The sequence below is a fragment of the Podarcis melisellensis genome (assembly GCF_964234715.1).
Source record: "Podarcis melisellensis genome assembly, chromosome: 15".
Lineage (NCBI taxonomy): Eukaryota > Metazoa > Chordata > Lepidosauria > Squamata > Lacertidae > Podarcis > Podarcis melisellensis.
Genome location: NC_138532.1, coordinates 6,620,852 through 6,636,174, shown reverse-complemented (window position 1 = coordinate 6,636,174; position 15,323 = coordinate 6,620,852). Strand labels below are relative to the sequence as shown.

The 15,323-nt window shown below is 44.4% G+C and overlaps 1 protein-coding gene across 1 annotated transcript; it reads left to right on the top strand.

The window, feature by feature from the left end:
* Positions 1 to 220: 220 nt before the first annotated feature.
* EIF4EBP1 (eukaryotic translation initiation factor 4E binding protein 1) lies at positions 221 to 13,500 on the top strand. The gene is made up of 3 exons (XM_081889679.1): positions 221 to 442; positions 11,499 to 11,672; positions 12,497 to 13,500. The coding sequence occupies exons 1-3, from the start codon at positions 277 to 279 to the stop codon at positions 12,526 to 12,528; spliced, it is 372 nt and encodes a 123-aa protein (XP_081745805.1). The 5' UTR covers positions 221 to 276; the 3' UTR covers positions 12,529 to 13,500.
* The last annotated feature ends 1,823 nt before the right edge of the window (positions 13,501 to 15,323 follow it).

Here is a 15,323-nt window from a genome sequence, read left to right as displayed (position 1 = left end):
CCAGTGCCCTTCCCTCCCGGGAGGACTACGCTTCCCGCCGTGCTTTGCGCGGCGCCGTAAAGAAAAAGGGGCGGGACCAGTTTCTTTCCCTCCCTGAGGACTACGCTCCCCGCCGTGACGTAGGACAAAGGGGCGGCCTCCGTCCCCTGAGGACTACGCTTCCCGCCGTGCTTTGCGCGGCGCCGTAAGCCAAGTGGGCGTGGCCGTGGGGCGCTGAGACCGAGAGGGAGAGCGAGCGTCTGGTCGCGCATCTTCTGGTCCGCGAGCGCCTCCGCCATGTCCGCCGCCAGCTGCTGCCGCCCTCACCCGCCTCAGGGGCCGACGCTGGGCAGGGACATCCCCGGCCCCGCCAAGCGGCTGATCCTGCCCGACGGAGCCGCGCTGCCTCCCGGCGACTACAGCACCACGCCGGGCGGAACCCTCTTCGGGACCACGCCGGGCGGTGAGCGGCCGAGGGGAGGGAGGGAGCGCCCCTGAGCATGTGCAGAGCGCCCCTGAGCAGCCCCCCGGCGGGCGCTGGCTCTTGGGACTCCCCTCCGCCCACCCCCTCACTTCCAGTGGGAAGCAGCTCTGGAGTGCCTCTGGGCATGTGCAGAGTCTCGTTCCCAGGGAGGGCTCGGTGTGGCGGTCCCCCTTCAGACCAAGCTCTAGTAGTGCCTCTAAACATGTGCAGAGTGACAGCTGCGGGTGGGTACACCTCTGAGCATCCCTTACCAGTGTGAGCTCTTGAGGGAAGTGGGGTGGTGGGAAAGGATTGGGGGCCGAGGCTCCCCTGCCACTCCACATCCCTTTTGCAATAAGCCCTGGGATCCCCAGGGCATCCTCGGAGGGGCAGGGTCTGTTCCTGGGAAAGAACTGGAGAATAGGTGTGGATAATATGAGGGTGAACTTGAGCCAGACCTGGTTCATCCCCCTCTTTGTAATACCACATAAGTAATATTCGGGGGGGGGGGAGAGAAAGAGGGAGACAAGATTTCCTTGGTCACTTAGTCAGATGCATGGAGTGTGATTCTCCGTTAACAGATTGGCCAGTGAGTACTGTATATAGGGAGCCAAAGAATGTAAAAGCCATGGAATTCAGAGTGCTGCCTTAACCACAGCACTAAGGGCCAAACTGTTCCTTATGTGGGGAGAAATGATTGAATATGCTGTTGTCCTTTTGCTAAGATTACACACACATGTGGCATTTTCCTATTGGAAATCAAGCATTGCCTGTAACGATGAACTGCCACTTCGTGCCAACAGTGCATGGGGAGTCCTGGGGTATGGGGATTTTGGGGAAAGGGGCAGTAGTTATGGTCAGGCTTGAGTCATGATACTGCCTGTTTTAGAATGATAATAACCAATTAGGGATACATACTGAGTTTGGAAGGTGGGCAGGGGAAGATAGTGTATAATTCTGTTAATTTGAGGTAGTGGAACTAATTACCTAACACAAGAGAGCAAGCCTAAAACATCAGAAATGATCTTCATTGTGTGGAGAAATGTTTTGTCTTTATGCTGTGAAACAAGTCTTTGGTTTAAAAGCTCTCTGTCCTTGGCTTCAGTGCAGGAAACTGCACAAATGGCTGAAGCCAAAACAACTGATTGCAAACGGTGCAGATTAAGCCTGGTTGCAGCATGCCTTCAAAGAGGCTTTGTGTTTAGGGCCAGAGAATGGGTACCCCGAAGTTGGGGAGTGGGGAGGGACTGCCGGAGAATGCGAGAGTGGAACATATTTGTTCTTTGGAAGTATTTGGGCTAGGAATCATGTGCGTAGTTCAGGCGACTCTCAATTTACAAGGGTCATGCAGCACTCCATGCAAATTATTAGGCTTTTTGCCAACCCTGATTTTGAGAACAAAGTAGTGAATTTCTTAGATGCTAGGAAATGCACTTAGGTGCGGAATTTAACTTGGAATGACTTAAGGCAGCGGTGAAAATGCTTGAACACAGGGCACATCATTTGGCATTGTGTTGCATTTTGCTCAAGACCATGTACTGAAAGTAGAAGAGGCTACATCTCGAAATAATAAGGATGCAACAGCTGAGGCAGCACATTTTTGTCTGAACCAGCACTATGATTCAGTTAAAGACTGTTTCTGCCTTCTCTGTGTTTACTGTTATGTCAGACAGTAGTAAATCTCTTGCAAAGAATGTGACTTTCTGGAATTGGGTGATGGCTGAGCAGGGCATGATTTGTGGAATTATGTATACGGGTCTGTCAGAAAAAAAGCTGTTGCTTTCTGTCAGGCATGAGACAGTTGATATTAAATGATTATATTGGCATTAGCGGAGAGCAGTCCTGGAGGCTCAAGTTTGTTTGTTTGTTTGCTTAGGCTGCAATCCTAATATTACCATGGAATACCTGTGGAATTCAATGGAACTTACTTCTGAGTAGACGTGGTTAGAACGCCAGCCTTAAGTCGCCTAGCACAGTGCAGAGGACTTAAATTCCAGTTTATAAAACAGCATACAAAAGTGTGAACAGCAAATTATGTTTGCCTGCATAAAGGACGGCCACAGTCCTCTAAGCTGTCATGTGTATAACTTTTTCCAGAGTTTATCTGTGTACAATGGTTTAATCAAAGGCTGCCGAAACCTCCCCAGAATGATAAGAATAAAAGATAATGAGCAGCCTTCAGTCCATTGCCCCTTCCAATTTATTAACATTGCTGAGCAAATGTCCACAGCAATACCTGTTCATAAATTACTGGAAATAAAAAATACAGAGATCCTTCCAGTGTGGAGAACATTCTGTTATAAGCGCCGATGTAGTAATTCTAATTGTTTTTGAATAAAAACTGTTCAGTAGCTTTATTGTTATATCAGTCCAAGAGAACGAGCCGTGCTGAGGAATGCTAGTAATTTCTTTTATTTGACTAATATCCATCTGTGTGCAAACGTCTCTGGTTCCCCATGCAGAAATGTTGCCAGGCTTTAAAATCTGTATGCTGTTGTCAACTAAAAGCAATTGCTGCTTTTTTAATAGATTGTTTGAACCGAGTTAAACTACTGTGGCAGACATGCAAAGGCAAAATTTAATTCTTTTGGCATGGCCCTTTCTGTCTGAAAGTCTTGCTGTTGATATGAGTAGTTGAAGGCCATAGGGTAAAGTAGCTAGAGTAGCCTCGTGAAAATGTGATCAACTGGTGAAGCGTCGTGCAGCCTTGTAGTTCAGGGTTTCCCAAACTTGGGTCCCCAGCAGTGTTTTGGACTACAGTTCCCAATTATCCCTAACCATTGCTCCTGCTAGCTAGAGATGGTGGGCACTGGAGTCCGAAAACAGCTGAAAACCCAAATTTGGGAAACCCTGCTATAGCTCATAGAGAACTTGTGGCTCTCAAGATGTTGTTGGACCCCAGCTCCCATCAGTCCCAGCCAGAGGGGCCAACAGACAGGAATGATGGGAGTTGTAGGCCAACATGGACAGCCACATGTTCCCTATCCCTGCTTTAGCTCCTGGCGGGAAGCAATGCCTGAGAAAATACAGTATGGTACACCCAAGTTTGGTTGCCCCACACCTGCTAAGCACACAGGTCAAGGATTGGTGTGAGATATGCACAGGTGCCGTGGCCTTGCAAGAATCAGCAAGCTGAATCTGCACACCAGGGACATGGGGCGTGGAAGAGGCATGCCTGGCTTTGTTTGTTTTTGTGTGAAGCATGATTCCTTGGCAGCCACCCAGACTGCTTCATAACATTAACTGTTTTGTAGCATGTAGCAGTGCACAAATACAATGGAGCAGGTATCTTGCAAAGAACAGAAGTGGTTTGCTTAGTGAGCAGTGTAAAAGCTTCCGTGACGGTTCGTGGAAGGCTCCAGACTGTGCATAAACTTCTTGGGTGTTAGCATTGCTTACAGTATTTAACTTGTTGGAAATGTGTTTTAAACAGTCTTGTTGCTCTAGATTGAAAGGTTGTTGTGGACCAGAAGCCATTGTTGTGTCATAGTAGAGACCACTTTGTCAGAGGCATCCCTTGGTTTGTAAGCTGTATATTTGTACACTCCTCTTAGGCATAGAGGGGGAAAATAGTAAGCACAGGGTCAAAAAATATGAGATACGGGTACAGTTCGTGACATTTCTATGCAAAATTCAAATATATGCAAATTCAGAGCAGGTGATGCTTCATGTATTTGACTAAGTGGCCTGTATTGGACATAATCTTATGCCATAATGACCTTATGCATCTGTTACTCTTTAGGTCAGGCATCCCCAAACTCGGCCCTCCAGATGTTTTGGAACTACAATTCCCATCATCCCTGACCACTGGTCCTGTTAGCTAGGGATGATGGGAGTTGTAGTCCCAAAACATCTGGAGGGCCAAGTTTGGGGGTGCCCGTTTTAGGTGCTACAAAATGCATGGCTATTCTGGAGTTTGTCAGCTGGGAATTAAACATACTTAAAAAGTTATTGCTATCTGCTAATTAGTAGAAACCTGAAGAGAGAGCCTTGGGTTCTCTGCTCAGAATCAGAAGTCCTAGAACCTAGAATATTTTACTGCACCACTATAATTTTACTTTATTTAAAGCCTTTTCCCCCTGTTTTTCTGCAGAAAATCCTCACAGAGTGGCTTATGGGTCAATAAAAAACAGGACAGTCTCTGCCCTTGTGTTTGGTGTCTGAAAAACACAACAAAAAGGCAGAAGGAATGGGGGGGAGGGAAAAGTAGAAAGTAAACTCAGGCACTAGTTTTTAAAGTTGGAGGGTTCTTAGAACAATTAGTTGCCATAGAAACAATTCAGGTACCTGCTGGTACACCTGCTGCAAGGTAAGAGTTGAGGGAGAGCCAAAGGCATCTAGTGTCTCCGAAGACCATATGGGATAGTTCTGCTTCCTTTCTCTCCCTCAGCCTGATAGAATGGCTGCTGTTAAGTGACAGATACTTCACGTTAGTACCAAATTATTTTTGTCTATCTTTTATAGTGTCAGGTTAGATAAGATGCCCAGTGGTTGTGCTGAGGTCATGAAGTATGCTCTTGATTTAATCAGTGCTCTGCGTATTATTATTATTTGAGACTAAATGCACAATTGTTTCATTTTTTATTTAAGTATTTGACTTGAACTTAACTAGTCTTTAAAGTTAATAACTCTGCAGCCTTTCTGCACAAATCTGTCATTTTCTTGTAGTGTAATCCTTCCCATATTCGTCTAGCACAGTAAGTTCAATGGCACTCGCTCTGTAGCAATTTTGCGTAGGCTTGCATCATTAGCAGCTCAGCTGTATTTCAGCAGATGGCGACAATGCTGTCTTCTGTCTATGAGAAACTCAGTTGCTTCATGCACTGTGGATTCCATCATGGAAAGCACTTTGGAAATTGCTATATACAAAGGCTATCCATCTTGGTTGCCTGGACGTGACTCTTACTCACTTCAGCTGACCAGGTTTATGGTTATTTAGAAGCCTGGAGGCAGAAGGCAATGCAGTCGTACCTTGGAAGTCGAACGGGAACCATTCCAGAAGTCCATTCGACTTCCAAAATGTTCGAAAACCAAAGTCACGGAAGCCCCATCAAATGTTTGGTTTCCAAAAGAACGTTCACAAACTGGAACAATCACTTCCAGGTTTGGTACATTTGGAAGCCAGAACATCCAAGTTCCAGGGTGTTCAGGATCCAAGGTACAACTGTAAATGTTTTTGGCACATCCAGCAAGGTCAAAACTGCTCTTCTGGCTACAGTGGAACCTCAGGTTACGTACCATCCTCCTTACGAACACTTCAGGTAACGAGCTCCGCTAATCTGGAAGCAGGTCTCCTGGTAGCGAACTTTGCTCCAGGATGCGAGCAGAAGTCGCGTGCCAGTAGCGCAAGGCCCCATTAGCGAAAGCGTGCCTCAGGTTAAGAACGGACCTCCGGAACTAATTAAGTTCATAATTGGAGGTAGCACTGTACTTCAAAAGCGTTCTACATCCTAGTTTGCCACAAACAGCAGCACTAAGCCATGGTTGACTTAACATTGCACGTGAACCTGGGCTTGTAGTTTGCCTTTCTCCAAACCAACCATGAGCTGCAGCCAAGAATTGTTCCTTGCTAACTGCACATGGTTTATTTGTGGAAAACACACCATGAGCCTGAGTTTGCACATAATGCTAAGCCAAGCCATCGTTTTGCTCCAGGCAGCACAGCAGCAGCAGGACCAGAAGAGGAGCGGCTGGGATTTTTGCTCTGTATGGCCACAACACTTGCTCATTCACGCATAGTTTTGCATACAAACTGAGCTTTGCCATCTTGTGTGAAGATTTAGTTTGGCAGCTGGCTACTGATCTGAGGCATTGACTAGAGGGTAAAATGAGTTTTGCTGAATAATATGTACTGTGAAAGTAGATGAGAGTTACCCTAGTAGTCTCTTGCTTGGCCCTAATAGCTTTTGCAATTATAGGTTTTTTTAACTGTGTTTATTGTTGTATTTTAAATTGTTGTAACTCGTCCTGGGATCTGAGGGTAAAGAGCTGGTATTAAATTAAAATAATAGAGTACAGTATGTGCCCTTACCACAGCAAAAAGACTGATACTGATGAATTAGGGGGGGAATGTGTTTCCCTTCTACGATTGGATTGAAGACTTATACAAACTCGCAACGTATGAACAATTTGCATATAAACGCAGACTTGCCATGGACAAATTGAATGATATTCGGAATCCATTCTTACAAATAGTGTAATAGGTTAAGATCTTGTGAAGTACAATAACAACCTTGTAAAAAAAATTAAAATTAAAAAATTAAAATAATACAATACAATGAGTTGCTTCTTGGAGGAAGGTTTGCAGTTGTTATTCTCAAGGAATAGGAACTAGGCATAAAATCAAACCTACATGCAAGCTCTGGTTCTAAAACTGAGGTTCTCAAAGTCTTATGCCAAGGCATGGCTTGGCATTGGGTGGGAAAACCCTGGGATAGATTACACACTTTTCTCCCTATTCCCTTTGCATGATTTGCTTTCGACTTGGTGGCAAATGGTAGTCTGCCATTAGATCTAAACCCAGCAAACCAGCACCTGGACCCTTCCTAGAATATGGCCAGAAACCGTTAAATCTAAAAGTGTGTGTTTATGTGAATGCTGCTTGTTTCCTTTGTTAGCTGTGCTGTTGGGGAGTAAGCGCGGGAAAGGCAGAATTCACCTGAAAGCTTTGCTGGGAAGGAGAGGAGAGGTGATGGTGTACTGCAGAGCTTTCCAAACTGTGTGTCACGTGAATATTCCCCGTGCTCCTCCCAGGGCTGGAAAGGGGTTAGTTTAACCTCCTGTTTGCTAATAGAACTGAATTACCATGTTGCAAAATGATGCATGCCAACGTGAAAAGTTTAGAACGTTCTCATCTGCTGCAAGGGTGGGGAAGATGTTACACTCCAACCCTGATCAACCCCAACTAGCATGGTCACTGGTCAGGGATGATGGGAGTCTAGCAACAGCCCTTTCTTCCACACACACCCCACTGTTGTGTAGGGGAACTGCAAATATAAATTGGGAAGTGGAGTGTGGCTGGCCATAGTGCATCTGTTGAGTTGCTTGCAAGTCTACAGCCAAGCCCAGAAATGTCACCTTGACCAACACTTTTCTCACTCCTCTAAATTGTAACCTGGACAGAGAAAGGGGTTTAGTTACGCTGGCGTCAACAGCTCTGACCTTTGACTTTCTAACCGAGGCTTAGAGAGAGTGGGAGAGATAACTGAGAGGGACAAACAGAACAGCTGACCTGATCAAAACTGTTGTTTGTCGATTGCGGCAGAGCTCAGTATGGGGAAGTGAGAACAAGAAGCTGACCTAAGTACGTGGCTCTCTTGGTATGTCAGGGAGCACATTTAATTCTGGTTCGTGTAAAGTGTCCAAACGTTCTTCAAAGAGGGCCAGTTTTGAAGGGCCAACCAAAGTCGTTGTCCTTTTTTAGGGTTGAAGCTGTTGAAGTTTTTTTAGGATTTTACCCCAGGAAATTATCTGCCACGAGGCTGGATTACACCAACCAGCAGGCCGGATTAGGCCCCTGAAACAGACTTTGAACATGCCTGGTGTAAAGTAATGCCGTGGCAATGTCCTGCCAATGCAGCTTTTAGATTCCATAGCTTTAGTTACCTCTGTGACCCCCCAGCTCTGCAGATGTGTTGCACATCAACAGGCCTTGGCCCATCAAAAGTCCAAAATAAATCTTACTGCTGCTGAGCAACAAGTAAGTGGCTGACGGTCCTATTCGTGGCTTGTTTTTAACTGTCTCGGATTGCTGTTGAGAGGCTTGCCAGCATCGAAGGTGTTCCTGCATAAGTGGTAACTGAATGACGTGCCGCCTCAGAGCAGAATCTCAGCACATGGCGGTCTCTGGGAAAGGGCAGGTTCAGCTTTTGCCAATCGGTCACAAATGCTTGAAAAACAGCATACAGGGTGAAAGGCTAAAAACTGGGCATGGTGATGGGTGTGCATGACTGCCTGTTCTTGGGCTGAAGTAGCAAAGGGGGTGTTGAAATGGACAAGTGTTTTCCCCACTGACACCGCAGAGTGCTGATGGAAATAGGCCCCCAGTGCTTGCTGTGTTTGAGAAGGCCATTGGGTCAGGTCAAGATCTCGTAGATCAGCTTTTCCAGTCTGGAGCCCTCCAGCACCTTGTGAGTTGTCGTCTGGGACATCTGGGGGGGACCAGGTTGGGAAAGCCATGGTACAATCAGTGTAAAATCCTTAAAAAATGTCAATCAGTGATGGGGAGCCTGTGATTTTCCAGATGTTCTCGGATTCTAGCTCTCATGAGACCCAGTCACCGTGGCCAGCAGTCAGGGAGGATGGCTGGGTCTCATGGGAGTTGGAGTCCAGTAACATTCAGAGGACCACTGTGAGAGTTTCTGACTTTAAATCATGGCACACAAGCATCATTATGCCCTAGGAACATACAAGAGTCACAAAGCAGATCGTTTGAATGGCTTTTGGACACTGTTTTTTTTAAAAATCCTAGTAAATTATATGTGGGGGTTTATTTGAGCAATTAAAACTATATAAATTTGCACATAACAATGAAAACAGTTTTAAAGAAGTAAAAGTTTTGTTTTAGGTGTACATATAATGCACCAATGTGGCAGCTGTTGTTCAAAGGGGAAAGGTCAAAAATCCCACCAGGTATGCCCAGTGGAATTTGGCCCTAGAAAACAGCTGAAAACTTAATGGGCTAAATGGGAGGGGTGCTTTTGACCACTTCAAAAATGAAAACATTCAGACATGGCAAAACACAACTTCTGCCAGTCCCATTTGTATAATGGCACAAGCCTGTTGTGCTCCCTGTCCCGTGTTTGCTTTAGCATACTGGATCTTTAGATATGTGACTTGACTGTAAACTCAGGGATGGAGTCCTCCAGTGAACCCGTTATGAAATGTCCCTGCGGTAACTGGTACACTGACAACACTTCTAGGAAAACTGGTGTTGTTCTGCAAGTGTTCCAACGGCTGGCAGCTGTAATAACTGACAGGGCTTGGCTCCAGGACCTTGATTAACGGCTGTTTAATGTGGGGCGTAGTCTAAACTGGTGACTCTGCCCGTGATCTGCGGATAGTAGCCAGATTTCGAAATACTGCTACTGAGTTGGAAGATTGTTTAGCACCAGTTCCTCCATGCTGAGTTTCGAAAAGCCTTTCCTCACCACACGTACACATAGAGCCTCTGTTTTGTTTGAAGAGGTCTGTTTCACTCAGCTCAGTGAATTGCAGAAGTGACATTTATAGGCCTCCTTTCTTCCAAATGGACTACAAGGTTCAGCTCCCATTTCATGCTCACAACAGCCCTTTGAGGTTAGTTAGGCTGAGATCCACTGATCTTCATGGCTGAATTGGCTTTTGAACCCAGCTCTCCCAGGACCTAGCCCACACACTATGCTTTGAGCAGGCTAAAGCAGACACATGGTGCTTTATAATGTTCAGAGCACTTTGTGTTCATTACATCAATAATCCTTGCAACAGCTCTGCAAAGTACGGCAGTATTTTCCTGGCAAGTGAGACCTGCCACAAAGCATTGCATTATATCCTATCACTTATTGTATGTCCTGCTTGCCATGGGCATCTGTTTGACCACTGAGAACAGGATGTGGAACTAGATGGGCCTTTGTCCGATCCAGCAGGGCTTCCCTTACTTCCTTATCCTTATCCCCAAATGGAATGTTCAGGGTAGCCAGTCTCTATCCCACTTCTCTGTTTTTCTTCTCCAGCTGACTGTCAACATTCCATAGCTACTGAGCACACTCAGGCCTCAGTTTTTGGAGGGTTGCACCCCCTTAATAGTCTAAAATTCTTGGCTCTCACAGCCTGCAGTTCACAAGAGGAGCAGGTGGCAGTTTGCCTAAAGTCCACTGAGTAGGTTTCTGGCTGAGAGCATTTCTGGCACGTTGAATGCAAATTTGTGTAATAAAACCCTGGTGATCTTTTTTATTATTTTAGTAAAGGGGAAAGCTGCTTCAGTGGGGGGGGGGTGATTTTTGAATGGAGAAGCGAGAGGGAAGAAAAGACGCTGAGTTTCCCCTGCTCCAATTGCTTCAACTCCTGCCTGTCGCTTATTCGCTTATTTGGAGTGTAGCTAGGACCAAAGTGAGACTTGAATTGGGCTCTTCAAGGCTCACACTTACAATTGTTGCACCAACTGTTGCTAGGTATTGACAGTCAATCCAGAAACAAGATTTCATTGACAGACGGTGGCTTTTGGAGAGTGTGTTTTGTTCTTTAAAACTGTATTTGGCTTTCTTCCATCCAATCCTGAGTACACGTTTTGAGATTTGGCTGCTGTTTATAGATATGCTTCCTTTTAATTCTCTCTGGAAGCAACTGCCATCTCTACCACATGGCAGAAGATAAACATTTAATTGCATTTGTGTCAGGGATGGGGGAAAGATCCCATTCACATCATACGAATCAGCCAACTTATTGGATATATTTATTCAATTTTTAACTCAAATCATGACTTCACATTGGCAACTGACCCCTCTGTTAAATGCCACTAAGCTGTCAAAGGGTGAAGACAGAACTCTGATAATGCCCCATGCCAGCTTGAATAGAGTTTGTGTAGAAACTAACATACTGTACAAAGGTATATTTTCCATTTGTTGTTCTGCGCACTTTTACCTCTGGATCAGAGGCCCCCAGAAGGGAAAGTGGCCATCCTTCTGAAAAAGGTTCCCCACCCCTCTCCTCCTCTCCTTCCGGTTTTAAATTAACCACAGTTCCCTGTAATTGATTTTGAATTGATTTTAAAATGAATTGATTTTAGAGTGTTGTGTTACTTTTATTGTTGTTAGCCGCTCTGAGCCTGGCTTCAGCTGGGGAGGACGGGATATAAATATTTTTTTTTTACTATATTATTAATGCCCATACTTGGTAATAAGCAATGGTTTTGAACTTGGTAGGCCAAAATAGGTGCTTTAGAGAGTGTGCAAACCTTATGCCGTGAAATGCAAGAGTGTAGTATAGCCTATAGGACTTGGGTGATGAACACACCAAAAAGTCCTTCCTTACCTCCTCCCTGGGATGAAAGCAGTGATTTGTGGTTGTCTCTCTTTCCTAGGTACACGCATTATATATGACCGCAAATTTTTAATGGAGTGTCGGAATTCTCCAGTTGCCAAAACACCACCTTGTGACCTTCCAGACATTCCAGGTGTTACAAGCCCAGCTGTCGAAATCCTTGGGACCGAGACCAATCTCATCCACGCTGAGGAGGAGAAGCAACCAGGCTTAGGTGAGTGATCTGTTGCTGTGTCATAAAGTGCCATCATTTTAGTCACAGGTTGCACTGATCTTACCCAGCAGCCGGTTATGGTGGTCCATCAGGAGCGCCATAAACCCTGTGTGTTGTTGCCTGCCTAGGATTGCAAAATAAGAGAATAAGGGAGACCCAGGCCTGGGTCAGCACCTGGAATCCAAGGGCAAGTGCAAAGTTCTCAGAGCTCCAGTGGAGGCCCCAAATATGTGGTCAGTGGACTGTGTTGAGTGAGCCAAGTGGTTCTCAAACTGTGCATTAAAATGAGATAGAGGTGTTAAAATGTGTGAGAGCAGGGGTAGCAAATGCGGTACATTCTAGGAATTGTTACACTACAACTCCCATTATCCCAGGCAAGCAGGACCAACAGTCAGGGATGAAGAGAAGCTGTAGTCCAGCACATCGAGATGAGAACTGGTAAAGCTGCCTGGAAATGCAAAGGTTAAGGGTACCTCGCAAGGTTGCTTTCCATAGCACAACATTGCTCAAGCCAAATGAATATCAGCTTTTGAGAGAACACATTGTTCTCCGCTGGCAGGCAAAGAACATTGAAAACTTTTTCTACCACCTGACCATCCTTATCAAAGGTGGCAATGCCATTTGTTTGTTCATAGTCACGCTGAAAATATTAAATGGATTAAAGGCTGCCAACCTTTGAAGTCATTGCTTTTTCCAGCTGTCTCAAGGAACACATTGTGTCCAGAACTAGGTGCCTTAAATCTTTGGACACTTAAGCAGTAGGCAACATCAAGTTAATATATGCAAAACTTGGAATTCATCAGCAATTTCTTTTTCTTTTGCAGGTGAGGAAGCCCAGTTTGACATGGATATCTGAAAACCTGCCCCCTGAAATATATCTATGCATATAGATAGACACACTTTTCCAGTGAAGACGCGAAATCGGTGATGCTTCCAAAACAAGTGGGGCTCGTAGAATAGCCCACGCTTTGCAAAGCTTTCCAAGATGGAAGGTCCATTAATTATTACTACTTTTCTGGGAGGAAGAGGAGATTTCCTGTTACATAGGGACTGAAAACACTTGGCAGAGCCTCTCTGTGTTGGTGGTGGGAAGGTGGCCAAGGAGGAGCATTGGCATGGAGAGGTGGAACGCTCTGTGCAATTCTGGCCCTTGAGTTCCAGTGCCTTTGTTCGTGAATGTCTGTGCTGCTAAGCAAGGCACTGGATGCAAGGACAGATATAAAATTATGCCGGATCTAGGGGATTAATACAGTGGTGGGTCATTCTTCCAATCACATCACTTGTCTATGCAACGTGCTCTACAAATGTTATCTCATCACTGTTCACAAGAAATGAGATCAACGGAAATTAGTTGTTTCTGTAAATTGACAGAACAACATTCTGCCTTAAGCTTTTTTGCAGCACAAGCACCAGTCCAGCACTGGTATCTTGATAAACTTCTACAAATAGAGTGGAAAAAGAGAGAGCCATGCTTGTTAAATCGGTTTTCCTGTTGTCTTATCTGTAGCAGTTTTTCCTAGTACCATACAAATTAATGGCATGCTGAAATTAATTAGGCATTATCAGCAGGTTCTGGTCAATTTCACTCTGGTAGAAACACTTCTTTTGAAAAAAATAATCCTGAATGTGTTGGAGAGGGCAGGATCAGTCGCTTCAAAGAGAGGTGGATTTTCAAAAACTATTGAAATGAGAAAGTATTGCTGTGGGAAAGTGGGTAGCCTGCTATCTTTCTTACTTTTTAAAGGGCTGCATACCCATTCATGGAAATCTGTACACATTATTCACTGTACTTTAAAAATAAAGAAATAAAACTTTACAATTGCTCTAAGCTTTGGAGGAAATGGTTTCCCATTATTAGTAATGTTGCACAAACTATCCAATCCAATGAGCGCCTGCGCTAATCATATGCTGTCAAAGAACACATAAGAGCCTTTTCTAAATTGGTGCCCTCCAGATGCTGTGAACTACAGTTCCCATCAGCCCAGGCCAGTGCTTGGGAATTGTGAGAGGTGTAGTCTGTCAGAATCTGGAGGGTAACAGGATCATAGATAGTAGATCATAGAATTGTTAAGTTGGAAGGGATCATGAGAGTCGTCTATGCAATGCAGGAATATCTTGCCCTTTGTTAGAAACAGAGATATGAAAGCTAAGAGCCACAGTAAATGTCACCTTAAACCTAGGTTATGGGCGCAACAACGCAATGTCTGGGCGCACTTTTTTTTATAGAACAGGAAAACAAAGAAAATGAATGAACTCAACTAAAATATTATGTTCATTTTTCACATGGTCTAGTCCTTCCCCTGCCCACCCCCCTAATATTCTTAAGAGGGTCTCTTCTTCAGTCTCCAGAGAGTAGCTGGAAGTTGGGGAGACAGAAAAATGTCCTCCTTTCCTTCCACTGCAGTTTTAAGCTGAAATCTTCGCTGCAGTACTGCGCTCAGTGCTCAGAAACTGCTCTCGCTGATGAAATTCCCTGTCCCAAAATGCACCTAGAACAATGGGAGTTTCGAACACTTCTTTTGCCCAATGTGGTTCCCCATCCCTGAATTAGAAAATCTCAATCTTTCCTTGGAAAACGTATAAGTTTCAGACACACACACACTACACTATAAATGGCACAATTCTATAAGCCATTTTTAAAAATGATTCTGTTACCATAGATTGTGTTTCCTGTAACTGATGAGAGATGGAGCTTCAGTGATCTGTTTTTTTCTTTGTTTAAAGCACAAATGGAGAGAGTCTAATAAAGAGATTAGAGATTAAAGAGTTTAGAAAGGCAAATCTGCTAATGGCATAAAAAGCAACAGTTGACAGAACTTTCAGATATATATGTACAGTGGTTTTTCTGGGGGGATGCAGGGGTATGCATACTGCTAAACATTTTGTGAATCTAAGTTTGGCCTCATTGAGGGGCAATATTTCAATATAAGCAGGAAAATGTACCCCTAAATGTTTGTTTGTTTTTTAGAAAAAGAGCACTGTATGTGTGTGTGTTTTAGGTGAGCTATCTGCCTTTGTGCATTCTCTTGTGAAAATGTCCTGAATTTCAGTTGCCCAAAGGGCAGATTGAAACTTTCCAGCATGTTAACACTTGAATAGCTGTCAAGACAAGAGTAAGATGCTATTTGTAAATGAGTGTGAAGAACTTAGCAGCAAAATCCTGGGTGGTTCAGTTAGTTATTTTTAAAACTGATATTCTGCCCTTTGTCCAAAGACTCCGGTGCAGCTGCAACAATAAAATATTAGCATCAATCTCAATAAAGACGGGCATCGATCCAGTGTATTAGATTTCTGTAATACAATCATCACTTAAAATTACAGAAACTGGGTTTTTCCCCCTTTTCTCCAGGGAAAGGGGGGGTGGAATCCCCTTCTTTTAATTATATCTCCCTTTCTCTTTCTACTCTACTTTTCTGACACCTCTTAGACTTTCACTAACATATTTTAATTATCACCCCATTTTTATTTTTTACCTTTATTTTCATTTTTTATTACAATTATTAAATATTTCAATACACCTTTTATCTTTCACTTCACACACACTATTACAACTATTTTTCTCCCTCCCCCCTCTGCCCACCTATACACGTGCTCCTTTTTGCTCTTCAGAATATGGCAACTTTAGGCTATGCTCAACTGGTTTAGCCATCT